The sequence below is a fragment of the Beauveria bassiana genome (genome assembly GCF_000280675.1).
Source record: "Beauveria bassiana ARSEF 2860 unplaced genomic scaffold BBA_S00003, whole genome shotgun sequence".
In the NCBI taxonomy this organism is placed as follows: domain Eukaryota; kingdom Fungi; phylum Ascomycota; class Sordariomycetes; order Hypocreales; family Cordycipitaceae; genus Beauveria; species Beauveria bassiana.
The window spans coordinates 1,692,202-1,719,624 of record NW_007930838.1 but is presented as its reverse complement, the minus strand read 5'-3'; the positions used below and the strand labels follow the sequence as shown (position 1 = coordinate 1,719,624).

Sequence of the window (27,423 nt, the reverse complement as noted above, 5' to 3'; positions counted from 1 at the left end):
CGTTTACATGTCCTTGCATTGAGCAGCAGCAGCAACGACAGCCGGCAGCACACGTTCTCGGCATCTCTCTCTCGCAGCAGCCCAGACGCCCGACCTGACTACTTGCCATGACAGCCATGACATGTTAAATCCCTTGGTGCATGCTTGGCCATACTGCTGAACCCTCAAGAGCCCAGACTTGGCTAGCGACTTGGCGCCCGCAAGCTACCCTCAACGAACACCGTTCATGACGATGGCATTACATGCCAAGCTGAAATGAAAACGCCTATCTAGAACGGCGCTTGCCAGACGTTCATCTAGTCCCGGGCTTCTACTATTACCAAATTGGGGCGGCGGCCAGCTGACTTGCGAGCCACCACCGCGCCGATCCCCACCGCCCCGGGCTGTAAATCATCACACTATACAGCCACCGAGAGCGCCTTTGTCGATGATGGTGTGAACAGACATTAGTCAAGTGCATGCGATATTGATGCAATCTCCTCTATTCTCAAACATGAACATGCGCTTTACTCCCATCGTGTCAGTCAGTCACTATTCAAAGTGAGCGGCCGCGTGATCATCGGTTCTCATGTACTCATCAATTTTCTATGTCTATCTGCTTCACAGTAGACTTGCATACTGCTTATCAGAGTCTTGTTACAAAAGTCTGCCCCTTTAAAGCATCAGCAAGTCACCGTTACTCCCGCCTCCCTGCGTCGGCTGCATGACAGCCTGTGGTGCATGCGCATTTACCACGTAGCCCGTCACATTGCCACCATCAAACAAATCGTCGCCTCCATCCATTCGCAGCGCTGCCATTTGCTGCGGCGCGACGCTGTTAAAGTATGCATCCGCGTCGTTGATGACCTGCTGGTTACCGTTGGCGCCAGCAGCGGCGCGACTTCTCAGGTCGATATCCGTGGGCTGCCCACCACGGCCAAACATACTAATCGTCTTGTTGGTATCAATGTCCGTCGGCAGATTCTGCTTTTGTAGGGCTGGCGAGTCTGGCAGCTTTCGCACTCGCGCTGATCGGAACACTGTTTGCACAGGCTTCAGGTAGACCGTTGCCAGCGTACCCACGTTGAGACACATTTCCTCGAGTATCGCCGCCTCCAGTTGCTCCGACTCAGCTGTAATGGGAGGTTTCTCGCCCATTACAATTTGTTTAGCCAGGCCGACATCGGTCGACAACAGGCGCCAGTACATGTATGCCCGGTCTCGTAGATCAGGATTGTCTGTTTCCTCGGTCGCCCATTTCAGTACTTTGGGAACAAGCTCTTGTCCTCGCGTAGGTCTCTGAATAAACAGTTTCACAGTGGCCGTCAGTAGCGCCAACTGCACCTCGACGGGCTCCTCTTTGAATGCGTATAAAAAGTCGTCTAGTAGAGCGTCACTGTTCTCAATGCGATCGGCATATTCTCCAATGACCCATACCATGGCTGCCTTTGCTTCCGGCTCGTCGAGAGAATCCAGATGCTCGCACAGTGTGCTAATAATCGATTCATACTGATTGGGGTATCGGCGGAAAATGTTTCGAATGACGACTGTCGCTTCTTGGACAATATACGTGACCTTGGTAGCCACGAGCTCCAGAAGCAAATTGATGCACCTGGGAGCAGCAGGCTCAATCTTGATGGCCAGCTTTCCGATCGCTCGGACAGCTTTTCGCACAAAGTGTACATCAATTTCCGTGGCATATTCTCGAAGCTCCGTCAAGACTTCGTCAATATTGTGCTCGTTGGCAAGCATAAAGATAAGTTCCAACTTCGTAACTTTGACGTAAATTGGGTCGTTGTATTTGCAGAAAAAAACTCGAATATCGTTCTTGAGGACTTCAGGTCGTCTCTGCAGGATAAGGAGCGCATTACGCAGCGCAAGATATTGCACCTCGGGTCCTTTTGCAAGTAATGTCACCAGCGGTGGTGACAATTTGCGGCAAAGTGCGGAAATCTGCTTTTCGTCGGCAATGTAGTTCAAGAGGTAGAGAATAACTCGAATGCAGGTCAAGACAACCGACGAGTTTGAATGTGATAGGCGTGGAGCGATACGCTCAGCTAGAAGCGACGCCTCACCGCAATCTTGTGGCACATACGACATGAGTGCTTCTAGAATATAGGTTTGACCCCATCTGCGGCAAAGGTCAGCATACAGTGATTACCGCGTCAGAAACAAGAAGCATACTCGGAGCAATCAGGCAGGATTGCAACCATTTTAGAAGCGTTGCTGTAGTCGATTGTGAGTTTGATAGCATCACTCCTTTCCCAGATATCCATGAGTGCAGCCAGTGCGCTTGCCACCACTGTCGGATTATCGTCTCGCAGAAGAGAGTTGAGTCGCTCAATGAGGTCAGATCCTTCAACCACACTTTGGTCGTGGTCGTATAATTTGGCCACGGAAAAGGCGGCAGTCTTGCGCACATAGGGGTCCGCGTCTCGCAGCATGTTCTTTACAATCGGGACAGCGGCTTCGACGAAATCTCGCACGTGTATGTAAGACATGGTTCGCAGGGCGAGAGCGCGCACCAACGGATTACTATCTTCCATATCCTAGGTACAGATACGTCAGTCCTGATAATTGTCACGTGTACAACAAGTAGACTCACAAGCTCCAATACCGGGATTGCTTTGACAGCAATTTCGGGCCGTACACGAGCATAGTTGACCAGATAAAGGAAGCACCTGTCCACTGTTAGTAAGAGAATACATCGATTCGCACCCGAGAACCAACATCTTTTTGATCTCCAGGCTCGGGAGATTCATGCACGCAATAACATCGGGAAACAGCGCAACCATGTCATTGTTACTCATGGTCATGTTGGCAACTATTCGCTTCAGGGCAATCTTCTTCATGGAGAAATTCTTGTCCTTCTTTCCTCCACCGTTGAGCTCGAGGCGGAGCTCCGCAACTTTGCCCTGTCGACTTCTTAGCTTCTCGAGGGTCACCGGCGGATTGTAGTACAGGAATAAGGCCATGGTCTTTGCTGTCGATTGCAGAGCCTTGCACGGCGGCCTACATGCTCCAAAGACGGTGTGGGAAGGGCGGCAAGAGGAGAATGTGCAAGGGCGGGATGCTTAAGGGCAAGCAGGAATCGAAACAAGGTCGGGCAAATAATAGATGTGCGACGAGAGAGGGCAGGGTGAATATAAGCTTACTCGAGCAAACAGCTTGGAGTCGCCAGCGCCATCCTTTTTGGAGGACATGATGGGCGGCTGGTCTCTATAACCCCGCGCGTGCAAAGGGCGGTATGCGAGGAAGAACAGCTGTCACGCGACAAGAGGCTGATGGTGTGCCGGCGCCGGGAGCACGTCTTCCGTGGTGGGCGCTGGGGAATCAATCAGGCGGCAATGATCAAGGTCCCCCTCACCAAGGAAGTGTCGCTTTTAGTGCAATTAGCTGGCGCCTCGCTACAATGCAGATTTATGAGGGGTCTCGGAACTGAGGGGTGATGGTGGCGCGGAGATGGCGAATGCCCGATTCGGATCCTCTTGTTGACTATATCGCTCGCTCGATAGAATTCGTGTGTCGAGGACGTATTCGAAGGTATCGGGAAATCTGTTGATTGCAGCGGCTACGTAGTACACCATTCGTCATGGCTCGTTTGGCTTTGGAAAAGGGGATCGACCGAGGAGTACCGGTAATCGATAAGGCTCGCGGCCGAAACGTTTTTAGTAGCGCACCGGGTCGGTTGGAAGCTGGTAGCGGCGGTTGCTCAGCTAAGCTGTGGTCCACACTGTGCCAGCCACTGGGACGGCCTCGATCATGCCTACGACGTTCACTTCATCTCGCGACACTGCAAGCCGCGCCCAGTCTAGCTCGCGCATCATATCAACATGACCTCAAAAGCCTCTACCGTCCCCCAATGGGTCCAGCAGCTGCAGTCGCCCCCAGCCGCAAAGTCCAAGGCACCGGGCATCGTTGACCCGCCAGGCTTCGCTGGTTCTGGTGGCAACAAGGTACGCGCTCCCACCCTAGGCTGGCAGCCATTTGTGGCCCGTACAGCATTAAAGATGTGCGCTAATACGATACAATAATGTTAGAAGCAAAAGGATTCCAAAACTACGCCACGAAAGCCCCCGACACACGATGAAATGGACACCCTCAAGCTGAAGAAGGCTTGGGAGGTTGCGCTAGCGCCTGTCAAGTCTCTGCCCATGACGTTGATCATGATGTACATGTCCGGCAACTCTCTACAGATATTCAGCATCATGATGGTCTTTATGGCCTTCAAGAACCCCATCATGGGCCTTGCCAATACCAATCAGGCCTTTGAGCGCTTTCAGACCGAGACCAACTCTAGCAAGATTCTTCAGACCAAGTTTGTGTATGTGGTTATGCAGCTTGCCGCGCTGGGGGTGGGTATCTGGAAAATAAACGGGATGGGTCTTTTGCCGTACGTCACTCTTTACGGGAAACACTGAACATGTACGAGATGCTAATTGGTTTTAGAACAACACGCTCAGACTGGTTGATGTGGGAGGCTCAAAGAGAGGCCGTGGAGCACGCTATTCCGGCTCTATAAGGAATTCATCCTGATTCATGTCCATGTCCATGTCTACTAATGCCTCTATATGGAAAAAATGCAATATGCCGAAATGATGGTTTTCCTGCACCTTGCAATGGTCTCAAGTCTTCTACAACGCCTCCTTCAGCTTTCTCTGCTCTTGCTGCTGACGCTTCTCTGCACGCCATCGAGGCCCGACCTTCTCGATATACAGAATCCAGGGCACGCAAGCAAACATGAGAAGGGCTAGAAATGTAAAGCACCATCCTCGTCCCATGCCCTTGAGCATGTAGTCAACGACGGCGGTCGCTGCCGCGCCAAACAGGCAGCGCACCAAGTTGTTGGCAGCTGCCGCGCTAGCCGGCGCCTCGGGAAAGAGGTCAACCATGAGCGTTGTAATCATGTTGAGGGATGTCGGTATCATCATTCCGATGATAAAGACCATGACTAGCGGCACCGCAACCGATGTTTCCATTTGCAGCGCCCATCCGTATCCTATCAACGCTGCCGCACCAACCACCATGGATGGGTAGATGAGCTGCAGTCTGGCCCTTTCGATGGGGAACTTGTCGCCATTTTCTTTGGACTTGAGGTCGAATCCCACCTTTTTAGCAATCCTGCGGTAGTTCCAGTTTTGTGCGTAGCCCTGTCCAACTGACGTGACACAGCAGCCCAGTCCGTATGGGAGGTAGCAAAGCCCGACCTGCAAATCATCATAAGAGTAAATCTCTTTGAGGAGCGTTCCCATCGTGGCGGCAACCAAGATGAAGCTCAGATAAATCACGGCCGCAATCAGCAGGATCGAGCCCATTTCCTTTTCAAACACCATGGTGAGGGTGCTGAGCGGGTTCGGGACGGAGAGCTTGGGCCTCTGCGACGCCGGCATCTCCTCCTTTGGCCGGCGGTCCCGGGAGCAGGACACCAGCGGTCGATTCCATGTCTGCGCAGCGTAGGACCCGTTGCCGACGACGTTGCGGCCCGTCTCGGGCGCAAAGAGCACCCAGGGAACCAGAAACGCCGTGACAAAGATGGCGAGGAACCAGAAGATGGACGGCCAGCCAAGCGTCTGCGAGAGCACGCCGCCGAGAAACGGCCCCAGCGTCGGTCCGACGTTGATGGCGGCGCCCAGATAGCCCATGTACTTGCCGCGCGTGGACCGCGGGGCCAAATCCGCGACGACGCCGTAGCCCAGCGCCAGCGTGCCGCTGCTGCCGGCCGCCTGCAGGCAACGGAGGACCATGAGCGCGGCGTAGTCGCGCTGCAGCGCGAGCCCGACGTTGGCGACGAGGAAGACGAGGAAGGAGAGCGCGTACGCCGGCCGGCGGCCGGCCTTGTCGCCGAAATCGCCCAGCAGCGTCGGCGCCACGCCCTGGAAGATCATGTACGTCGTCAGCGTCAGGTTGATGAGGCTTAGCGAGACGCCCAGGTCGCGCGCGACGGAGTCGAGCGCCGGAAAGTAAATGTTGGACGTCATAGGAGACACCATGCTCGCGAACGACACCATGACGGTGATTCCGACGCGCGCCCGCTGCGAGAAGACGGTGTACGGCGCGGACACGGTCTGCGTGAGCGCCAGTGAGCACGCCGCCTGCTGCGCGTTGGCGGCGGCCGCTTCAGTCATGGGCGCAAGCGCCCATACGACGTCCGCGTTGTTGTTGTCGTTGTCGTCGAATGATTTTCCGGACGGCAGACGAGTGGGTGGCGGCGCGCGAGGTGTGAGGGGCCGGCGGTCGGAGGTGGCGCCGGCGTCGACCGGGCTTTCATTCGGAAGGCCCATTGTGGCATGAGTAAGGCTGCTTTTATTCGCAGCGCTGACTATTATAATAGCATTGGAATCCAATAAGTTCTTTGCAACGATAAGAAAAGAACAAGATGGAAAAGAAGTTGAACAAGAAAAAAAAAAGAGATACATTGCTTTATCACAAGAGCGACATCGGTCTTACGCCTTCAACAAGGCCCTTTTGATTTGTGGGTAGTCCACATTCGCAGCCGGCCGCTGGCGTCTTAATTCCTTGGCCCGGCTGCTATCATCCGGGCATTCGGTGACCAAGCACACAGCACTCTTTATTCTCGGAAATAAAAGTTGCTAATTGCAGCGCTTGATTCGTTCGACTCAACCAAAGTCGGCAAAAGGTGATCCATTCAGCAGGCGGCTTATGAGAAAAACGGATACTGTTCTCTTTTTCTTTTCTACAAGACAGAAGGGCTTTCTTCATGTTGTCAAGCCTCTGATTTTGATTAAGAAGGCGACTTGGTGCAAGGGCAAAAGCTAATAGCCTAACGGGCGCTGGTGTGTGTCTGCCGAGTGTGGCCGCAAACTAGCATACGGCAGTCAATCTAGCAATAAGCAGTTATGTGATCATGTGCATTAAACTAGCCCATTCGTTCGAAAATAGTCCTCTTTATCAATTCCATTGCCGAGCGCCAAGGCGGGCCTGACTATGCCGACGACGCAGGGTGCTGGTTGGCTCCGTCTTAAGCCGGACACTAAGCCGTGTTAAACGACCACAAGTAGCTATTGCGTCAGAAAAACTCTTCCGCTACTGTAAAAGATGGTCTGGAATTGAAATATAGATTGGGCCCGTTGACTGTCTTGATTTTGTGCCGTGCTACGACTTGGCCAACCGAAAGATGCTTCATGCTCTTTTTCCACCCAAGCACAGTTACAAATTCCGTGCAGCAGTGTGAACATCTTCATTCTGGACAATTGACTATTTAATATATGTGCCATCTCAATTTCCTCGCGGATTGCACCAAGCCAGAAACAAGTCTTCAACTCAATTGAAAATGTCAAGCAGGTTCAGCCAGGCCTCATAACCAAGGACTTTTGCAAAATACATTGTCTGCTTTGCCAACCCACATATTGCACAAGCGCAGCTGTCAAATTATGGCGACAGACAAGCAACAGAAGTATAGCAATATCGACATAGATCGACCCTGATAACCTTGTCCACTAGAATACAGCCTCCTGAAACGCCAGTAATAAAACAAAGTCGTCTTGTGCTCAAAGCTGACGAGCCTTCAGGCTCTTGCGTGCGCGATTCATATTCCTTCTGATCAGTCTCTTTTTCACGAGTCCTTCGACTCGACTGGTGTCGGTGCAATTCTTCTCTTCTTGGGCTCTTTCCTCTCCTCTTTCTCGCTGTCTGTTGCATCTCTCTTGCTGCCAGTCACGATATTGCTGGGCGTTTCTGGTGGAGTTGTTATGGGAACGCCGGTGACTTTGCCCGAATTCGTGGCAGCGACGGCAGGCACTGTGCCCGCTATGAGTGTTGGGTTGCTGACCACTCCTGTATGCATCGAAGAGGACTGAGTTGCTACAGAGGACGCTGAATTTGATCTTGCTGGAGAAGGCGGCCTCTTTGCAGCGGCACTCACTGAAGCTGGTGGCGATGGTGCCGTGAACGAGCTAGTGGAGTTGCGGTTTTGATGTTGCGAGCCGCTAGAAAATGGCGAGGGAGGGGCGAACGTCGTTGTTGGTGTAGCAAGAGTATGTTGGTTGGAGGCGGCTGCACTGGTCTGGCTCTTGGCAGGCGGACCGACTTCGCCCTGGTAGATTTCTCCCAACTCTCCGGATGCAAAAGATAGGGTAGAACAGAATCCATCAGATGATGAGACGAGTAACGTGAGTCCGTCATTCGACCTATGAGGTGGTTAGCTTGAGAGTCTCGGTTGTTCGAAAGTCCTAATTACCATGCGAGATCAGTAAAGGTCGCGCAATGCAGGTTGCTGACGACACAGATTGGCGTCTTTTGTTGCGTATCATACAAAAAAACAGAGTCCTGGGTGGCGACGGCGTACACCATTCTATATGGCAGCGAGAAGGCCGGCTTGGGGCCTGGGGTAGCAGCGCTTGCTTCTATGCTGCTTGGCTTGGCTGGTGTCGAAGTGGTATCGGAAACAATAGCAGGTGGCGGGGGCGGCTCCATGACCGGTGCGGGCGAGGTTGGTCGTGAAAGAGGCTCCGGCAGTGACAGAATGTCCTCTTCCGCAGAAGATGTGTCAATGGTGATATGCTTGGTCGGTGGAGGGGAGGTGCGCAGGGTATAGATTAAAGGCGAGCATCGAACGACCACGGACGGCTTCTTGTGACCGGGGAGATGCGCAACAGGTGGTTTGTTGATGCCTCCTCTCGTATAGATGTAGACAGTATTTATAATGTCATATGTGGGCTTCGCATCCTTGTCTGCCTGGTGTTGATTTTGATATTGGCCAGATGGTGTGAGCAGCAGGCTACCATCGGGCGTGAAAGTGAGACGACGGAAGAAGGAAGTCAAGGTCTCGTTTGCGTAGAGGCTAGCATTCTTCATGCCAAGCCCGAGAATTGAAGATGAGGGGTGCGGCTTTGGTGAGGCTTCCATGGACATGACAGCGGGGAGTGGCAGCGAGGGCGCTGGTGAGGCGGATCGACGAGAGGAAAACGAAGATCGGCGGCTGTGGCTCACGACGCTGGGTGGGTTCATGGGCAGCGGGAACGAGGTCGGTGTCCCTGGTGCCGACGGAACTGGCGATCCGATTGACGTATTCGAATCGACGACGGAAAGCTGGGCTCGGTGACCAAAGTCAGGAGGGGCTGGACTACTTGAGGAGATGCGTCTCGGCGGTAGGTCAGCCTTGATGTGACTGGCGAGCCGTGGGGGTTTGTCGTCTTGGCTGAGAGTATATTGGCCATCTTTCGTCTTGAGGGAATATATATGAACTGATCGATCGGAGGACTGCGTGGCAATGTACTCGTTCAACGGGTCCCATGTGACGCCTTGGACGTAATGGCTGTGTTCGGCTATTTGACGGACGAGAATTCCTAAGCAGCGACATTAGCATTGACGGATGGAGACAATTATTTGGGTTCAAGAGTTCCGACATGCCTGTTGTGGCACTATAGATTCGAGCTATGTTGTCCATGCTGCCGATAATGAAGTGCGCAGCATCGGGTGACCAAGCCAGGTCGTAGATTTCAGCACCGCTTGAGCGGCACATGTGCTTTGCACGCCAGGATTCTTTGTCGTCGAGGCCATCAGAGCCAAAATTCGAATGGGTCAGCTCGCTGGGAACCCAGAGAATGACGTTTCCGTCGTCGCCAGCCGAGGCAAGGAGTTCGCCTGAGGGGGGATGAATGTGGTCAGCGACGCCGTTTGGCAGGCAGGACAGCACGATGGCAGACTATTTGGGAATGACCACGTACCTTTGGGCGCCCAGCGGACGACATTGACGGCCTGATTATGCTTGGAGAGGGTAGAGAGGTATTCAACCTTGCGATCAGTGCCGTGCGTGTCGACTTTCCAGATGCGAACGTGGTTATCACCACCAGCAGTAGCGAGACGACCCTTGCCGCCGGGCTCAAAGTGAGCCGAGTAGACGGGGGCGTTTTGCTCGTGCCAATTGATGATGAGCGGCGTGGCCTTCATCCTGACGAGGGAATGCTACGACAGCTCTGTCGTGGGTGACATGAAAGGGACCTCGCGGTCGATGAACAGGGCGATAGTATATGTAGCAAGCCAACTTGTTGGGAGGTGGCAGCGAAGCGCTAGGTGGGTGAGCGGCGGAGGATAGAAGCCGGGAGCCGGGAGACCACGGGGACTGGAAACTGCGGCTATCGTGATTTGGGATTTTGGCAGTTCAAACGCGTAAGTTCCTTGACAAAATGGCTGTAGCGAGATGTCTGGGTGCGCGAAGAAGCAGCAACTGAACTAGATAGATCAGACAAGCATTGAATCCAATTAGCAACCTGGTAGGGCGCGGCCGCGTGGGGACGAGCCGTGGCGAGGCTTGCGGGTCAGCCTTTCACAGTGCTGAATTGGCCGCGTTTCAGCGGCCTCCCAGCGTGCATTACAAAAGTTAACCGTTGTTGGTGAGCTGTTACAGTGCCACGAGTGCCTACAGGTAGCTGAATCAATTATCTTAAGACCCCCTGTAGTAGCAGTGCGACTGGGGATGTTTTAGTGGTGTATGCTGAGCCACGCACCTTGCAGCTAAAAATGAGACGCGGCTCCGGAAGTCTCAACTTTTGTGCATCCTCACGTAAATAGCTGATGCTTTTTTAATTGACTATGCGTACCCGTGGGCAATTCGGCATTAGACTTACGGAGTACATGACTTTTCTTTGGTTGCTGTGTCGCCCCGTCGAATATGCTCGGTAACCAATATGCGTGGTTTTTATCAACCTCTTTGTTGGGACGCGCTGAGCGTGAAACGGCGTGCCCTCTTATTACATGATGAAAAGTGTTCAACTAGATTCGCTTCCGTTGTGTGGTTTCGGGTAATGAATGAAATTTCTTCTCGATCCCTGTAGCTTCGCAAAAACTCACTTAAAACCCGACAAGACGTGGCAAGTACACGAACAAACAAGTTCCGAAACAATAACATGTACAACGGCAGCACACGACACAACAAAGAGCGTAAAAGCCATGCCACTTAGTTAACCGCAATACCAAGACATTCTTCTTAATTAGCACCTTCAGCGCACACCTTGGACAAGCCGTCACACAAGTCCACGACACGCATCTAGGGTAACCGCGCGCTGAGCGTGGATATACGTGCGCGTCACGATGCTAGCAAACAGGCAGCAATAGAGCAACCAAGGGAAGTGGGTGGCTGCATTTGAGCCCCAACATCTGATCGACATGCAAAAACTAGCTGCAGCTTCATTACTGAGATATTGTGGTTGAGTGGCTGACCGTCGCGAGGCAACAAGAAACATGAAATGTGTCGCGTCCCTCATCATAATTCAACAACGAACATTTCTAGATATGGAAAATGGCAGCTGGGTCGATTTCTCGCGGTCTCCGTAGTTGACCCACGATTTCAACGAGAGGCGTGAAAATCTACGACGAAAGGATACTGCCTGTTGGCCTGATACCAAGTATATTTTACGCTGGGTTGTGAGTCACCCCGGAACACCGTGGCGCTCACTTAGTGGAAATGAGTTGGCTGCAGCCGTCGATCTGTCAGCATGACCCTATCAAGTTCGAGCTGAGATGCCCCATTGCAGATATATGCTGCGACAGTGGCATGTTTATCAGTTGAATTGCCATCGAGTTCGCTAGCAGAGATATCAAGCGACGTGACAAGTGCCAGTTGCCAAGCGAACTACTTCCGGCCAACCACGCGTGACACTCTTTGATGTAATGTGTGATGATGCCCAAACATGTCAGTACGATGCAATTAGGACAGCCACAGAAACTACTTTCAGCCGCCGCCAAACCATCGCGGGGGCTTGGCGCATGCAGTTGGGATTGGTCCGAGATTCGACTGTGCATGCAGGGGCTGAGCAATTAGCTAAAAGGAGAGAAAAGGACGTTGGACGAAGAAGCCTTGTATTAGCACCTACTAGTGAGCTGTTTCCCAATAAATTTAGCCATCGGGCGTAAACTTTTGGGACTGGTCGGTGCTTGTGATTCGGATAATGTATGCGACCTCTACTTCATACTAGTTGCTGGAATATAGCCTCTTTCGGCTCGCGTATTTCAGTGGAAGCCAGAGGAGCCAGAAATAGCTGGCTCTGTTCTCACACAGTCTGGCGTTCCTTTCAAGCCTTGTCGTCTTCTCGCAGCCTGATGTTCTTGGGCATCCATTTCTAGGCGCGTTTTGCCATTCACATACAGATTTTAACTGCTTCACGCGGGTTGAATTTCGCAATTCACCCAGAACATATCCACAGCTGGGATTGGGTTGCCATCTTAAGACTAACCTTCAAGCACGAGCTCACCAAGTAGCAAATTCTTCATAAATGCAGATTTCTAGCGCCTGACAGTTACCACACTTTAATAACGCCGGCGACTGCATCTAGGAATTGAATTTTTGCTTGCAGTAGAAGTGTATGAAGGACATGTCGAGCAACAGCCCTTCATGCGCAAGCGAGACCATTATCCTCAATTTTCTCTCCCGTAAATTATGTAGACGGGTAGTATTGCGTTTCTAGCACTAGGATTTTGACAGGTTCTTTCGCGAAATGATTGCTTCGATTAGTAGATAATCATCAAATGTCAAGGGTTGCGAAGCGGCTTGAAGCGTGGCTGTTATATCGTCAAGACATTATCAGCACTTCGAACTTGAGCATAAGACAAAGTGATTGGGCCAGAGAGTACATTGCGCGTCGTCATGGCAGAGTCTCTGAGGTCATATTCGAGGCAATTCAGAGCCAGAAAGGGGGCTTAAGAACTTGCGAAATAATTTGACGTGAAGTCATGTGACCAATGCCTAGACGCCCTCGCAAACAGGCAAAAGCAAAGGGTATCCATTTAGCCGCTTGATGGCTTGATGATTTTCATTACTTGATACTTTCGCTGGTTTGATTCTGTGACTCTGCTTTCCTCGACAGTCAAAGGGATGAGCAGTGCAACGTATTGATTGTCGCGCTCCAAGACAAAAAAAAATCCAAGAACGCGCGAAGCATCACTTGGCAGTTGGGCTTTGTATCACACACCTGAGCACAAGAAGTAGTGGCAAAGGACGCTAGATGCATATTCGTGGATGCATCTCACTTCATCATGGGATACGAGCAACGGGATGGTGATAAACAAGAGGATGGCAGTGACATGGTGGGAGGGGTTGGCGATGGGTGGTGAGTAAACGAAGGTGGGTGATTGGATCGGCGCAAAACGTGAAGAAGAGACATGGCTGCAGATCATGAACCAGTTACGTGTCTTGTTCGTGTGCTGCTGGATAATATGCAAGTATTGATACATGGTCTGACACAACAGCCTTTGTCTGCATTGACTTATTTACTGCCCAGCCCAGCCTCGACGGGTGGCTTGCAAGGAAGCGAGATGAAATCTGTGCTTGGTCGGGTACGACATCCAGCGCTGCACTACAGACGACAACGATTCAGAACAAAATATGGATAGAAATCTTTAGTTTGACTGGCGAAGCCTGGGAAAGTTTGGCAGGGCAGGTTACGGGCAGCCCGGCTGGCGGTGTTGGAACCGCCAGCGCCAGTATTCGGCCGGCGCAAAAAGGCAGTATTGGCTTGATGATGCCAGCACGGTTGTGCGGATAGGTAGTGAGGCACGCCGAATGATTCGTGACAAAGGCTGCAGGCAAAGCCATGCCCCCAGGTTCTGACAGCCCAGCGGTCCACTAGGATGGGTGACTTGTAAATCATAGCCGCCACGCCCACCGCTCCTTTGTGAAGCCCCATGGTCCCAGCATCATCGCCTGCCTAATTCAGCTTGCCGGCTAACGGTCAGAGTTTTTCTGTGATGTGGGATGCGGGCGCGCCATGACAACGGCCGACTGGTAGTACAAAGTATGCCGTTTTTCTTGAAAGAGCAAGGATGGCGGTTGTGCTTCCGGTCGACTGAGGAAAGGCTGGCACGAGTCACAGCAGACGGCTGAGATGCCGGCCGGTGAGACTCTTCCGATCTTGGATAGTAAAACAAAAGCCTAGTTTGTTTACTGTGTATCATTTAACTAGAGTCATTCGGTGGATCCAAATCGATTGGTTTTTTTCTTCTTTTTTTTTCAGCCGCGAGGTAGCGAGTGACTCTTGAGAGATCTGCAAAGCCGTGTCGGTCAAAGAATGGCTTGTGTCTTCTTGCTTCGGGAGCTAACTCTGGTTAGTATCGCCATCAGGCAGCATTTGGCGTGGACTTGAAACTAAATGAAGGGCCGAAAACGATACTGCCGCCTCCCGTCAGCGTACGCCTTCGGCCATGTCGGACCTGAGCCGTACGGTAGGTCACGTCTCAATCGCTGCTTAGGGTTGCAGGATTACCAAAGCAAACAAAAAAAAAAGGAAAAAAAAAAGAAAAAGAGTCGGCGTGACGATTTCGCAATTGAGGAGGACGGCGCCGATGTTAGCCCCATACTAACCCGCCTCCGCCGATTGATACAGAGGTGGGAGGGCAACCAGCTCGAGCAGAACGCTTGAGTGCAGTAGGTACCTACTCAGTAAGGTAGGCAGGTGGGCGGGCAGGCACTGCAGGGAGCAGATTCCCTACCTTGCCTGTTCATGCAGTGGGGGAACTCTGTTTCTTTTTCTTCTTCCTTCTTCCCAGTGGTGGGCTGTAAGTTGTAAGCAGGCTGCTTGGGCCGTAGCGCTACGAAAGTTCCAATCGTTGAACCGGCGAGCACCTAATTTGTTCTTGTAAGCCATTTGCCCCTCCGCCAACGAACCATTGGTGACGACCAGTGACGGTTGACCTGCTCAGTCAAAGTTATTAGTGCCGACACCCATGTCGCCCCCCCATCTTCCATTCAGCCTCATCCACTTTGGTGACTAACTTTCGCCCGCCAGACCCTGCCGGCCGCCAGCCGTGTGTGTTTTTCCGTACTTGACTTTGAAGGTAGGTATTCCCTGCACGCTCATCACTGCAAATCGGTACTTTGTTCTTCTCATCTTGGCCACTTTCTTTACGAATTGCGGTGTTCTAAGTGTGATCATTGCATTCTTCGTTTTTTTCTGGCTAGCTCGGTGAATTTACCGCATCTGGAAGTGATTAGTGACTCGCACACGCCGTACCTATCTAAAACTTAATCGTTCAATGTCTGGGGGGTGGAAGCCTCGACTCAACAGCAAACAGGCTGAGCGGTGCACGTCATAAGACTACCACCTGCTCCCCTGCTTGGCCCCAGGCACTTTTACTCTCCGTGTTCCTTTCTTCTAAATTTTTTCCTCTACGCGCCTTGTCTTCCGTTTTCATCAAGATCCGGATGTGCTTTGTTTCTGGCTGCTCCCCATTGCCGCCACCGCCAAGCCGATAATAACATCATCGAGCCCGTTTGTCCTCCAGGCCAGCCGCTCACCAGCTACCTGCACGGCACACGCTTAGCTCGGACCCGCCGTCGCTACACTTCGGTCTTGGACGTAGCACGATCGCGAGAAAGAAAAAAAAGAGGACGGGCAGCTGACAGGGCACGCGTTTCCTTTCTGCGTCGTCCTCGTTAGCCATCACCAGCCCTTTGCGGAGGCGTCTTGTTTCCTGTGTCGCGCGCCCTGTCGAGTCATGGATCACGACCAGCTCTCCTACGCCGCGGCTGCCGGACTGGCTGTTGCGTCTATCACCACCCTTCCTGCTCTCTCCGCCATTGTCTCCCAAATCCGCTCCCGAGCTCCCAAGGACAATTTTTACGAGGACCAGGATGGTGTCGCTACCCCCGAGTCTATCGCGGCCTTCTCCAACAAGGCCAGCAAATTTGTCGTGACTTTTCTGGCTGCATCCACTGCTGCGTTGTCTATTGCTGTCGCCGTCTTGAACTCAACTGCTTCTTCCCATGGTAGCTTATTTCTGTCCACCTGGCTCACTACCAGTGCTTGGGTGAGTTTCTCCCCGGCTCAACTTGGCCTCATAGCCTTCTCGAGAGTCTCGAAAGTTTTTTGCACCTTGTTGCTAATTGTCCACTCTTTCGATTACTAGATTCTAGTCTTGTTGCAAGCCGCTTGTTTGTCTGCTCACCACAACTTCATTCAAGTTTATAACATCGGCCTCGGCATTTTCCTCGCTTCACTTGTCAACATCATCGTCGCAACCGCCGAAGCCAATCATGTCGGTCAATATAGATCCCTCCAGCACGATGTCACCCTCATCCTGCGCCTCTGCACTCTTGCTTCAGCCGGTCTTCTCGCCATCGCCTCTACGCTTATCCCTCGCCGCCCCGATGTCTTTTACCACGACGAGCCTGTCGACCGCAACTTCAGCGTCAATGCCCTGAGCAGATTCACCTGGGGCTGGGGCCGTAAGACACTCGACCTTGGAGGCAAAAAGGGTGACCTGAAGCAGACCGATGTTCCCCGCCCCCCCAGCTACGCTAGATCTAAGTCTCTCGTTGAATCCTGGGAGAGCTTCAAGTTTGGTGCTGGTCTGCTTCGCAACCTCGTCCGCGTCTACGGCTGGCGCTTTGCCATCCAGTGGACTGGTACCCTCTTTCGTGTCGCCGTCGGCATGATTCCCTACTTGATTCTCCTAAGGCTCATCCAGAAGCTCGAAGTCACTCCCCGGGATGAAATGAAGTTTGGTGATTTCTGGCTTCACATTGTTGGTCTCGGACTTTGTGGTATCAGTGAGCAGTGGCTTGATGGCTACCTGAACTGGTATGCCATTGTAGGCATGGGTATCCCTATGTCTGCTCAGCTTTCCGCTCTTGTCTTCGAAAAGTCTCTCCGACGCAAGAACGTCAAGACTGCCGAGAAAAACCGTGACACTGACGTGGAAGCCAAAAAGAACAGCAACGACGATAACAACAAGGATAATCAGGACAACAAACAGGATACTAAAGACAACGAGGAGGACAAGGACGAAAAGACGGACGAAACCGTTCTTCGCTCGCGACAAGCCATTGTGAACCTGGTCGGTGTTGACTCGAGACGCATTGCCGATTTCCTTGCCATGCATTTCATCATCATCAACGCCATTTCAAAGCTCATCCTTTACTCCGTCTTCCTCATCCGGCTCATCGGCTACCAACCATACTTGGCTGGTGTCATCGCCTGGGCCATTGTCTTACCAATCAACATGTATGCCTCAAAGATCTATCTCAAGCAGGAGGACAAGCTCATGAAGATTCGAGACGAGAAGCTCGCCATGATAAATGAGGCTCTCCTTGGTATTCGGCAGATCAAATTTTCTGCTCTCGAGAAGGAGTGGTCCGCACGTATCATGGCCAAGCGCGCAAAGGAGCTCGGCACGATTCGATACGTTTTCGCCATTGATCTTATTCTCTTCACTTGCTGGATTGTCAGCCCCATCCTACTCGCTGTCGTCTCGCTCGCTGTATATGCTATTCAGAATGGAGCTATCAAACCCTCTACCGCATTTGTTGCTATTGGCATCTTCAAGAGTCTAGAAATGAGTCTCTCTGTTCTTCCTGAATTCATTGGCTATGGTCTCGACACCCTCATCTCCATCCGCCGACTTGGCAAGTACCTCGAGGGTCCAGAAATGACCGACATCATCACACGCGGTCCCGATGCGGCTCTCGACGATGCGTCTATTGCTTGGCCCGTCGACGAGGAGGTTCCCGAAGATGAGCGATTTGTCCTCCGCAACCTGAACCTCTCATTCCCCCAGGGTGAGCTTTCTGTCATTTCTGGTAAAACTGGTACCGGCAAGAGTCTTTTGCTTTCGTCTCTCATTGGTGAAGTCGATCTACTTGCCGGCAAGGTCATCATGCCTCGTGTACCACCTCTGGCCGAGCGCAACGACACCAAGGCCCACAAAGGCAATTGGATCCTTCCGGGCACTGTTGCGTACGTCAGCCAGAACCCGTGGCTTGAGAATGCCACCCTCCGTGACAATATTACCTTCGGTTTGCCATTCGATGAGGAGCGTTACAACACTGTCATTGAGGTCTGCGCTCTGCGCAAAGATCTTGATATTCTCGAGGACGGTGACAAGACTGAGCTGGGTGCTAACGGTATTAACCTGAGCGGTGGCCAGAAGTGGCGTGTCACTCTCGCTCGTTCCATCTACTCACGTGCCGAACTTTTGCTCCTAGACGACATCTTCAGTGCTGTCGATGCCCACGTTGGCCGACAAATCTTCGAAAAATGCATTGCTGGTCCCATTTGCCAGGGGCGTACCCGTATCCTTGTCACTCATCATGTCGCCCTGGTTGAGTCCAAGGCCAAATACCTGGCTGAGCTTGGTGAGGGTACAGTCCTTCACTCTGGTCTCACCAGTGACCTCGCTGAAGATGGCACACTCTATAAAATTCGCAGTCATACTCAAACCGAGGCCGAGATCGAGGCCGACGAGGCTACCAACGCCGAGACCATGGTCAATTCCGAAGAGACTTCCGACATTGAGAATGAGTTGCAAAGGGTTCCTTCCAAATCTGCCAAGAAGTTTGTCGAAGACGAAAAAATCGAAAAGGGCTCTGTCAAACGCCACGTCTATGCCACCTACATCAATGCCAGTGGCGGACTTCCATTCTGGATTGGTTGCGCTTTCTTCTACGTTGCCTACGAAGCTGGCAATGTTGGTCGCAACTGGTGGCTGCAGATCTGGACTGGACAAGCCGTCAAGACACCCGCCCATAACTCGACGATATCCATCAATACTTATTCCTCTCATGGGAGCGCTAGCATGTTCTCGCTGCAGCACGGTAGCTTTCATGCTGCTGCTGCACCTGTTACTGATAACGACCAACACTTGGGCTTTTACCTCGGCATCTACGCCGCTATTGCTTTGGCGAGCGGCGTCGTTGGTTCCATGCGTATGCTGTGGGCTTTCACCATGAGTCTCAAAGCTAGCCACAAGCTATTTGAACAAATTCTTTTCACCGTTGTCCGCACACCCCTGAGATGGCTCGATACTGTTCCCGTTGGCAGAGTTCTCAACCGCATGACTGCTGATTTCGATATCATCGACACCCGTCTGAGCTTTAGCATTAGTTTTTTCATTGGTCGATGTCTTGCTATTATTGCTGTCTGTGCCGCGTCGACTTTGGTCACTCCACTTGTTCTGCCTCTGGCACTCCTGCTCATCATGGGCGCTGGTGTCATTGGAAAGAAGTACATGGATGGTGCCCGACCTATGAAGCGTCTCGAGAGCAACTCCAAATCTCCCGTCTTTGAGCTGTTCAATACCACGCTCGCCGGCGTTTCCACACTGCGAGCTTTCCAAAAGAACACGGACTATGTCAAGCGCATGCACTACCACCTCGATACCTGGAATACTAACAAGGTCCACTTTTGGATTTTCAACCGTTGGATGGGTATCAGAATGGCAGCCATTGGTACCATCTTCACTACTTGCGTCGGTGTCATCATCATCCTCACTAAGACCAACGCTGCCATGGCTGGCTTTGCAATGTCCTTTGCGCTCGATTTTGCCAACACGATCCTTTTCGCTATTCGAGCCTACGCTAGTTTGGAGCTTGACATGAATGCTGCCGAGCGTGTCGTTGAGTACTCGGAGCTGAAGATGGAGCAGCAGGACGGTGTAGAGCCCCCTGCTGCCTGGCCCACTTCTGGCACTATCGAGATGAAGGACGTCGTTGTCGGTTATGCAGATGACCTACCTGCCGTTCTCAAGGGCGTTTCTTTCGTCGTCAAGAATAATGAGCGTGTTGGTGTCATTGGCCGTACTGGCGCTGGCAAGTCCTCCATGACCCTTGCTCTGTTCCGTTTCCTGGAAGCGCGCTCCGGCTCCATCATCATTGACGGGATCGACATTTCCACTATTGATCTTCACAGCCTGCGCTCGCGCCTCGCCATTATTCCTCAAGATCCCGTTCTTTTCTCCGGAACCGTTCGCTCCAATCTTGATCCTTTTGAGACGTATAGTGACGACGAGCTCCGCGAATGTCTCCAGCGTGTTCATCTCGTTGATTCCTTGCCCGCCACTCCCGCCAACGAGCCTGCGTCGTCTTCCAACTCTACCGTCGCGCCGCAAAACACCAACATTTTCCGGGATCTCAACAGCGGCATCTCCGAGTCGGGCGGCAACTTGTCCCAGGGTCAGCGCCAGCTGCTCTGCATTGCTCGCGCCATTGTCTCCCGCCCAAAAATCATGGTCCTCGACGAGGCCACGTCGGCCGTTGACATGGCTACGGATGCGCTTATCCAGCGCAGCATCCGCGAGGAGTTTGATAACAGCACTCTGCTTGTCATTGCGCATCGTCTGAGTACTATTGCCGACTTTGACAAGATTCTTGTCCTCAGCGAAGGCGCCGTCGCCGAGTACGGTAGTCCCAAAGAACTTTGGGAGACGGAGGGCAGCATCTTCCGCGACATGTGCGAGCACAGTGGTGAGAAGGATAAGCTGGAGGCTACCATTCTCGGCAAGCAGTAGATAGTTTTGCGGCTGTTTCCTCGCATTGCGATGAAACAATTACGCAAATATGCATTTTATAGCATTGATTTTGTTTATATTGTTATTTTTATTGTCTTAAATTGTTGGGTTCTGATTTGGCACTGTTCATTTATTGAGAATTTGCGGGAGGTGGTCAAAAAGGGAAACAGCTGGAATGATATTAGCAAGGGATGTTTTGTCGGGAGAAGCGAACAAAAAGTGGCTCTTCTCATGTGGCAACATTATGCATGTTCTTTCTCTTTGAATCTTTGTTGAGCAAAACATAAAAAGTAAAAGTATATTCTGCGGTTTGGGTCCAATAACATTGATGCCTACCGCCTTGGCGGACGTGATGTATGCTCAGATAATATGAACTCGAAGCAGACATTTGAATCCAAATATCCCATTTTGAGAAGCGTATTAGCCATTGCAAGGTATCAGCATTATTTCCATTATTTAGCTCCGTGAACTCCGTAGTACCCAAGCACCTGCAACGCCATTGTTCATCAATATTCTGTAAATACCGTAATGCGCCCCGATAACCTCTACTACATACCAGCCATCGCCATCCGCGCCTCTACGAGTCTATATCCCGCGTGACCGTGCTCACATTGCTAGCATGCGCGAGGAGGAACTTGCAACACGTGAGCGTCAGCTTGCACGCCTTTGTCCAGCCGTCGTCCTGGGCGATGCCGAGACGGATGCTGACGTCGTCAATTTTGTCGCCGTCGATGCGGTAGGGGAGGCAGAGCGGCCGACCAGTGCGGGCCGTCTTGCGCTGGATATGGTCGCCGAGCTGGCGGACGAGCTCGAGGAAGGCCACCATGGCGTTGTCGAAGCCGCGGTGGAGCAGTCGCAGGCCGAGGGGCAGGTCGCCGCCGGAGCTGTACAGCTCAAGGACGTTTTTCTTAGGCGGCGCCGGCGGTGGACGGGCGGCGCGGGCATGGGTGTCGATGTGGCGACTGGTAGTAGGGCTGGCGGCGGCATCGAAGCGGATAATCTTGGACGTGCTGCCCATGGGCTGCGGCTCGTAGCCCTGGAAGCGGAACTCGAGCTTGTCGGCGACGGTGACGAGGAGAAGCAGCGCGTGGCCCCAGGCGGCGTTGATCTCCGGCCAGTCGACGGGCTTGCTAGAGAGGCGGCCAAGGCGCAGGCTGTTGATGGTGGCGAAGCTGCCGTCGTGGCTGATGCAAAACGTGTCATTGTAGACGTTGGTTCGTTGCAGCTTTTGCAGCAACTGGGAGTCATTACTGTATTTCATGTTGACGCTGTCCCTCTCAGCCTGGAACTCAGCCATTTCGGCAGCAAAAGCGTTGCGCTCGGCCCAGAAAGCCGCCTCTTCCTGGTCGAGCTGCAGCGACTCGTCCTCGAGCGCGAGAATCTCCTCGTCGAGGGCGTCCTTTTCGGCCTCGAGGCGCTTGAGCTCCTTCATGGCGGCCGCCCTCTCATTTTCCGCCTTGCGCTGCCGCTCCGCAGCAGCCTTTCTGTCGGCCTCGCTGGGCTGCGCGGCGCGGAGCTCCTTGAGGTGAGTGATGTAAGCGTCGCGTGTGCGGGTGGCCACGTCGAGCTTGCGCTGCAGGCCATCGACAAGCATGTCGGTGCACTCAATGCAGATAGGGTAGTCAATATCGGAGCGTGCTGTGAGAATCTCGAACAGACGGTTGACACGGCCCATTTCGTCCTCGTGTGACGTCGAGCTGGCGGTGTCGGTCTGGGGGGACGAGGACTGCTGTGTCTTGATCGGCGACGGAGCAGACGCGCGGGGTGAGGGCTGCTGTTGTCTCGGCGATTGTGAGCGATCATGTTGATGGCCGAGCTGTGATTCGGAGAGGTAGATGAAGGACATGGCGGGGTCGCGTGGGTTGCTACCGTGATGGCGTTTGAACGTCGGCTGGCTGCTTGCGCTTTGCGACGCTGCTTCGTAGAGTGGTTTTCGGGCCGCATCTTGCCCTTTTATTTGTGACTTGGCTGGAAACTGGACGACTGTCTGCTTGGGCGGCTGTGGTGATGCTGAAGCTAGAGATGAGGTGAGCATTCTCTCTGCTTGAGGCTCACGGTTGTAGGCGGGAAGGGACATACAAACTAAAAGATCATAGGCGGCTGGATTAAGGTCCTGGAGGGAGCCATCCAGCTTGAGAGGCTGGCGGCACTTTTGACAGAACATGTTTCTCTATGATATAGCGCCCATTCTGTTGACCGGGGGTATATGGGCGAGTTGTTGGATTCGGAGTTGAGTTGAGCGTACAAGGTGTAGAATGACGTTGTTGTCACGAGCGTTGTTGCAGGTAATTAGTTAGTCTCTGTAGGTAGGTGCCTAGGTAAGGTAGGTAGGTTAGTAGGCAACTTGGTGGGGGCTGAAGAGCACCTGCAAGTCTTCCCCAGCACCCCGACTCTCTACTGTGGGGCAGCTTCAGTGACTTGCCCGTGGACATAGTTTCGGCCCAGCAGTATATGGCGAATGTATGGTGATTCGCTCAGAACAACGTGAAGCAGTTGTAAGTTTAGCTCTACCGATGATATGATCTTAGTCCAAGTAGAAAAGGTGCATCCCTTGCACGAGTGTCTGTAGCGCTGATTGGGACGCGCTTTAGCGGGCGAGAGTACCTGCACTCTACGCGTACCCACCACCACAACGCGGTGGGCCAAAATGTAAACCCGGCTACCAGACCAGTCTATTTACATTGCCAAACGACAACATCTTCACGACAATCCCGCGAATTTACGATACAAGGCACGCACCCTTCGCGATAGATACAATTCTCTACGGCCAAAACACGGAAATGTTCCATATAGCCACTCTCAATAGTGGAATCTGGCACGCCACATAGCTTCTGCTAGCCCTCGACCTGCGGATGGATGGTCATGGAAAACGAGCCTGTGCCAAAGCGGCGGCGTACAGCCTCTCCGCCGCTTGTCCAAGATTCAAACAGCAGCTTACATCCTCCAATACTACCGCAAGATGAAAAACTGCCCGGCGGAGCAGACGACAAAGCATACCAGCAGCATCTGGAGCGAGCCTTTGCCGACCCCCGCTTCCGTGCGACGCTTGCCCAGATATTCAACAAGTATGACGGAAAGTCTGCAGAGACAGCTGAGGCTATTGACCCGGCGCTTTGCACGATACCGGCAGGAGACATCAATCTAGTCGACCCGACGATCAATGCACAGCTTGGTACCCTGGCGCACCCCGACAGCTTGCCATACCACTTGGATACGCAGCAGTGCGACCCTAGGGAAGATGAGGCTGGTACTGTCAATTATCAAGTTGACCAGACGAATGAAACACCTGTTACTTATGCTCCTGACACTGCCCCTCCTGCGTACATGCCTGCCGTTGCTGGTAGCATACACTCGGGGTTCGTGCAAAATTGGTATGGCAATCCTTTCCCAGGCTCGGGACCCTATGCACCACCGTGGGATGGCTTTTCTGGCCAATTTCCAGTACCAAATGGTGCTCCGATGCCCCCGGGCCCTTGGATCGCGCCCGAAAATTTGACATACGGCCCAGCGACCTGGCCACCACAAGGAATGCAGCCGGCGTCGAATATACCGACTCTCCAATTGGATCCCGCATTAATGCCGTCGCATTTCACACTTGGGTATGAGAGCACGGATAACTGTCCACCAGAGATGGAGATTACCTACGATGCTTTGGGTCGCAAACGACGACGTAGGCCCCCGCAACCACGATTTTCCAAGAACGGCAAACGATTGGGCCGACCACCTAAGCCTAGCGATGTCCCAGGCGCTCCTACCGGTGATGTTAGCGTTCCCGATGGTGATGCCGGTGTTCCTAGTGGTGATACTGGTGCCTATGACGGTGGGGGCGAGGACAACGGTGGACTACCTGACCTGGAAAACCCTGCTGGCGAATTCGGCGACGAGGATGACGATACGCTCTGGGGAGAATTGGCTGAAGCATTGAAGCTGGCGTCGAACGCAACGTCGAAAAAGAGAAACCGGGATGGCACCAAACCGGCATCAAAAGGGGAAAATTCCGGGACCGAGTCGGACGGGGCAGCCGAGCGGGACAGAGATGCTAGCAAGGCCGAAACCATGCTGCGAAAGATACAAAAGGAGCTCATCGACAGAGCTGTTCGTCGCTCTACAGCGGCCAAAGAACATGGTGATGAACTTGATGTTAGCGCTGAAGGCCGTAGACGATCAGGACGTGAACGAAAACCAGCCAACTTCGGCGAGCAAGTGTCATGGGAAAAAGTCTCCGCAGAGCGACGCACCAGCTACAAGATAAAGATGCATTTGCGAGCATTGTCGGTGCAAGCGCGACGGGAACGGAAAAAGAAGGAAAAGGAGGAGGCTGAAGAGGCAGCAAAGGAGAAGGAAGCGGCCGAAAAGGCGAAGAAAGAGAAGCAACAAGCAGAAGAACTCGCAGCAGCGGCCGCTGAGAAAGCTACTGCGGAAGAATCGAGCGAGGAGATTCCATCCACAATTCCTGATTCTCAGGACAGTGTGACAAGCCTCCCAATTCGAACTACGCCGAAAAAGCCACAGTCAACCCAGATCATGCGCCAAACCATGAAGAATCATGTCAACAGCGTGGTACATTTTGAAGAAGATGACGAAGGGATATCAGACGATCAAGCACCCGCGGCTTTTTCAATCAAAAACCCTGTGTTTTCATATAAGAAGCCGGAAGTACAGGTGCATAATTTTCTGGGCGAGAACTACATTGATACAGTCTATGCCCTTTCTGACGATGAAGCGCCGGCGCTGCTCAGTGCCTTGAAGCGTGTATCTATAGGCGGGAAGAAGAAGCCGCCGCAGGTTCCAGTAGCTGTTGTCCGACGCAGTAAAGCAGTCTCCGTGTCAAAGCAGTCGGCCTCGAAGGTTGCTGAACAGACGGCTACTGCTAAACTGGTAGACTGCCATGGGAGTAAAGAAGTCACCCCGAGCAATTGCACCGACACAAACGTGCCACTAGATGATACCACGGGTATGACAGAAGCTGTATCTGTACCACCCTGCAAGACTACAGAACCCGATGAGGCAGGGAGACCATCTTTGCCCACCGGTGGAGATGGTGATGACAGCGGAATTGATGTCCGAAGCGAGCAAGCGTCTAGTGAACAAGCGACCAACGAGCCAGCAGAAAGACAACCAGTGGGCAGTATTTCTGTACCTGCGGAGCCCCCCTTCCAAGACGATAATCTACTTGGAGCCGCAGATATACTAGACAGCCTCGACGTAATGTCGGAAGTCGAAGATGCTCCCTCAAGCCCCATCAGCCAGTATGACTTTGCAAAGGAGGACACTCACATTAACAACATGGTCGCTGCATCTGCCAACAGTGAGCTAGTACCCTCACCGTCAATCGTGCCTGAGCAGCCAATCTTTGTCGATGAAGAGCCCATGTATGAAAGCATGGACATTTTTGAAGATGTTGCAGCAGACATACCACTTACGGGCGAAGAGACGGAGATGGAGTACACTCAAACCGTGGAGCCTACAACGAAGGTGCCTGAACAGAGCGCTCAAAAGGACAGGCCCGTTGAAAAAGAGCCCGAGCAAGTGCCAGTCATGATGAAATACGAGTTCACCAAAGCTGTCTTTGTCAGAGAAGAGCCCAACAAGTTTGACATTGACACAGAGGAGAACACTCGTTCATATCAGTCGAACCACGTCCCCGTATCGCCGGCACCGCGACGTCCGCTGCCACAACAGAGCAAGTCGAAGCGGCACGACAATAGGAAGTCGCTCACTTCTTTGACATCGATGACGTCTACCCCAAATGCGACCTCGAAGGAGTCATCGCCCTCTAGTATAGGAGAACGATCGAGGCTGCCATCATCAAGCTCGTCACGGACACCGGCTCCAGTGTCTGGAACAAAGAGTGCCAGACATGGCTCTTCGTCCTCGAGACGTTCTCTCTTATCCCTTGTTGGCGGAGGTGAAGACGACATTGAGACTCTCATCAAGAAGAAACCGACCACGCCCGCGCCGAAACAGGCTTCCGCCGTCACGCCCGCACACTATTCCTCGAAATCGAAAACGCACCGCTCATCCTCCTACGGCAGCAGCTCGTCTCGCCGAAAATCAAAACAACCCTCCTCCTCCTCCTCCTCTTCCCTGACACGCTTGAGCCTAGGCGCCCTGTCGTCGTTCTCGCGAGACAAGTCCAAGTCTAGCAGAGATCGCCAGGAAGCAAAAGAACGCAGGCGCAAATCGGCAAGCGCGGCACCACCCAGCGTAGACGCTTCGGCGGAACAAAAGGGCACGTGCGGCGTTGATGGGTATACGTGTGGACGCGACTTTTGTTTCACCTGTTTATAAGTAAGAAGAGGCCCAGCATTTTTGGATGGACAGCTATTGATGGCCCATTATTGGTTTTTTTTATTTCTTTTCAATGGGGAGTACGGGATACAGTGGAGTTTGGATCACATACATTTTTGATATCTTTGCTTTTTCATGTAATCAAGATGGCCCATCTAGTAATGAAGATGAAAGAAAAAAGTATTAATACGTCGATGATTAGTGTCACGAGGAGAAGACGGCTGAAGCCGGGGATGCTACGCAAAATGGTGTGATATATTTTTTTATTGAAACTTTCGCTGTCGTTAGGAGGAAATCATGGCCTAAAAAGAAAGGAGCTGATAAGCAAACAAGAACCAAGACACTGGACTGGTAGAAAGAAAACCAAGGAAAAACAAGGCACAAACCAGACAGCAAAACAGAAACCAAATAAAGCAAAGCAAATGAACACCAAAGCCGTCTCTCCATGCATTTGAAAGGATAACATTACACACAAATAAAAAAAGGATGAGGCTTAATCATCCAAGACTGGTTTCCGCTGCTTTGTTGTATTCCTCCGCAATGCTCAAAAAAAGTGTAAGATGGCTGTGTCGGCCATGATTCCCTGATTCCTGCAACGCCGAGAATCGAACCCAAGAAACTCAAAACCAGACAAGTTCTTGCTTATGTAGACGAGCGCGGCGAGCGTACCGTCATAATACTACTGTCCGAGCGGGCTTCTACCTGAGCTGTCAATCATCCCCCCTTTCTTAGCTATTCGTTCTAGAATTGTGATTCAGTATGCGCCAGTGACTCCAGTGATTAGCCGTTTGTCTTTTCGTTGCCTTTTCGTCCGTCATACACGCGCTGACGTGCATGTTTCTCGAGTTTAGTGTTTTCTTTTTGTGATGTACTCGTGTGCTTATAGTATGAAGAACGAGCCGTGTGCCTCTAGGTTCC

General features: G+C 52.5%; 7 protein-coding genes across 7 annotated transcripts; 3 read left to right on the top strand and 4 right to left on the bottom strand.

The window, feature by feature from the left end:
* Positions 1-654: 654 nt before the first annotated feature.
* Positions 655-3,182, bottom strand: BBA_01770 (AP-2 adaptor complex subunit beta; the record flags this gene model as incomplete). The annotated part of the gene is made up of 5 exons (XM_008596867.1): positions 655-2,110; positions 2,164-2,528; positions 2,585-2,660; positions 2,710-2,957; positions 3,135-3,182. 5 exons carry the CDS (start codon positions 3,180-3,182, stop codon positions 655-657), a joined length of 2,193 nt encoding a protein of 730 aa, XP_008595089.1.
* Positions 3,183-3,812: 630 nt separating this feature from the next.
* BBA_01769 (uncharacterized protein) lies at positions 3,813-4,501 on the top strand (the record flags this gene model as incomplete). Its single annotated transcript, XM_008596866.1, has 3 exons — positions 3,813-3,935; positions 4,020-4,372; positions 4,429-4,501. The coding sequence occupies 3 exons, from the start codon at positions 3,813-3,815 to the stop codon at positions 4,499-4,501; spliced, it is 549 nt and encodes a 182-aa protein (XP_008595088.1).
* A 112-nt stretch (positions 4,502-4,613) lies between these two features.
* BBA_01768 (major facilitator superfamily transporter) lies at positions 4,614-6,260 on the bottom strand (the record flags this gene model as incomplete). The annotated part of the gene is made up of 1 exon (XM_008596865.1): positions 4,614-6,260. The coding sequence occupies one exon, from the start codon at positions 6,258-6,260 to the stop codon at positions 4,614-4,616; it is 1,647 nt and encodes a 548-aa protein (XP_008595087.1).
* Positions 6,261-7,552: 1,292 nt separating this feature from the next.
* On the bottom strand, positions 7,553-9,888 carry BBA_01767 (WD domain-containing protein; the record flags this gene model as incomplete). The annotated part of the gene is made up of 4 exons (XM_008596864.1): positions 7,553-8,126; positions 8,177-9,284; positions 9,361-9,582; positions 9,666-9,888. The coding sequence occupies 4 exons, from the start codon at positions 9,886-9,888 to the stop codon at positions 7,553-7,555; spliced, it is 2,127 nt and encodes a 708-aa protein (XP_008595086.1).
* Positions 9,889-15,426: 5,538 nt separating this feature from the next.
* On the top strand, positions 15,427-20,214 carry BBA_01766 (ABC transporter; the record flags this gene model as incomplete). The annotated part of the gene is made up of 2 exons (XM_008596863.1): positions 15,427-15,738; positions 15,838-20,214. The coding sequence occupies 2 exons, from the start codon at positions 15,427-15,429 to the stop codon at positions 20,212-20,214; spliced, it is 4,689 nt and encodes a 1,562-aa protein (XP_008595085.1).
* A 577-nt stretch (positions 20,215-20,791) lies between these two features.
* On the bottom strand, positions 20,792-22,378 carry BBA_01765 (autophagy protein Apg6; the record flags this gene model as incomplete). The annotated part of the gene is made up of 2 exons (XM_008596862.1): positions 20,792-22,230; positions 22,294-22,378. The coding sequence occupies 2 exons, from the start codon at positions 22,376-22,378 to the stop codon at positions 20,792-20,794; spliced, it is 1,524 nt and encodes a 507-aa protein (XP_008595084.1).
* A 698-nt stretch (positions 22,379-23,076) lies between these two features.
* Positions 23,077-26,505, top strand: BBA_01764 (uncharacterized protein; the record flags this gene model as incomplete). The annotated part of the gene is made up of 1 exon (XM_008596861.1): positions 23,077-26,505. One exon carries the CDS (start codon positions 23,077-23,079, stop codon positions 26,503-26,505), a length of 3,429 nt encoding a protein of 1,142 aa, XP_008595083.1.
* Positions 26,506-27,423: the final 918 nt, after the last annotated feature.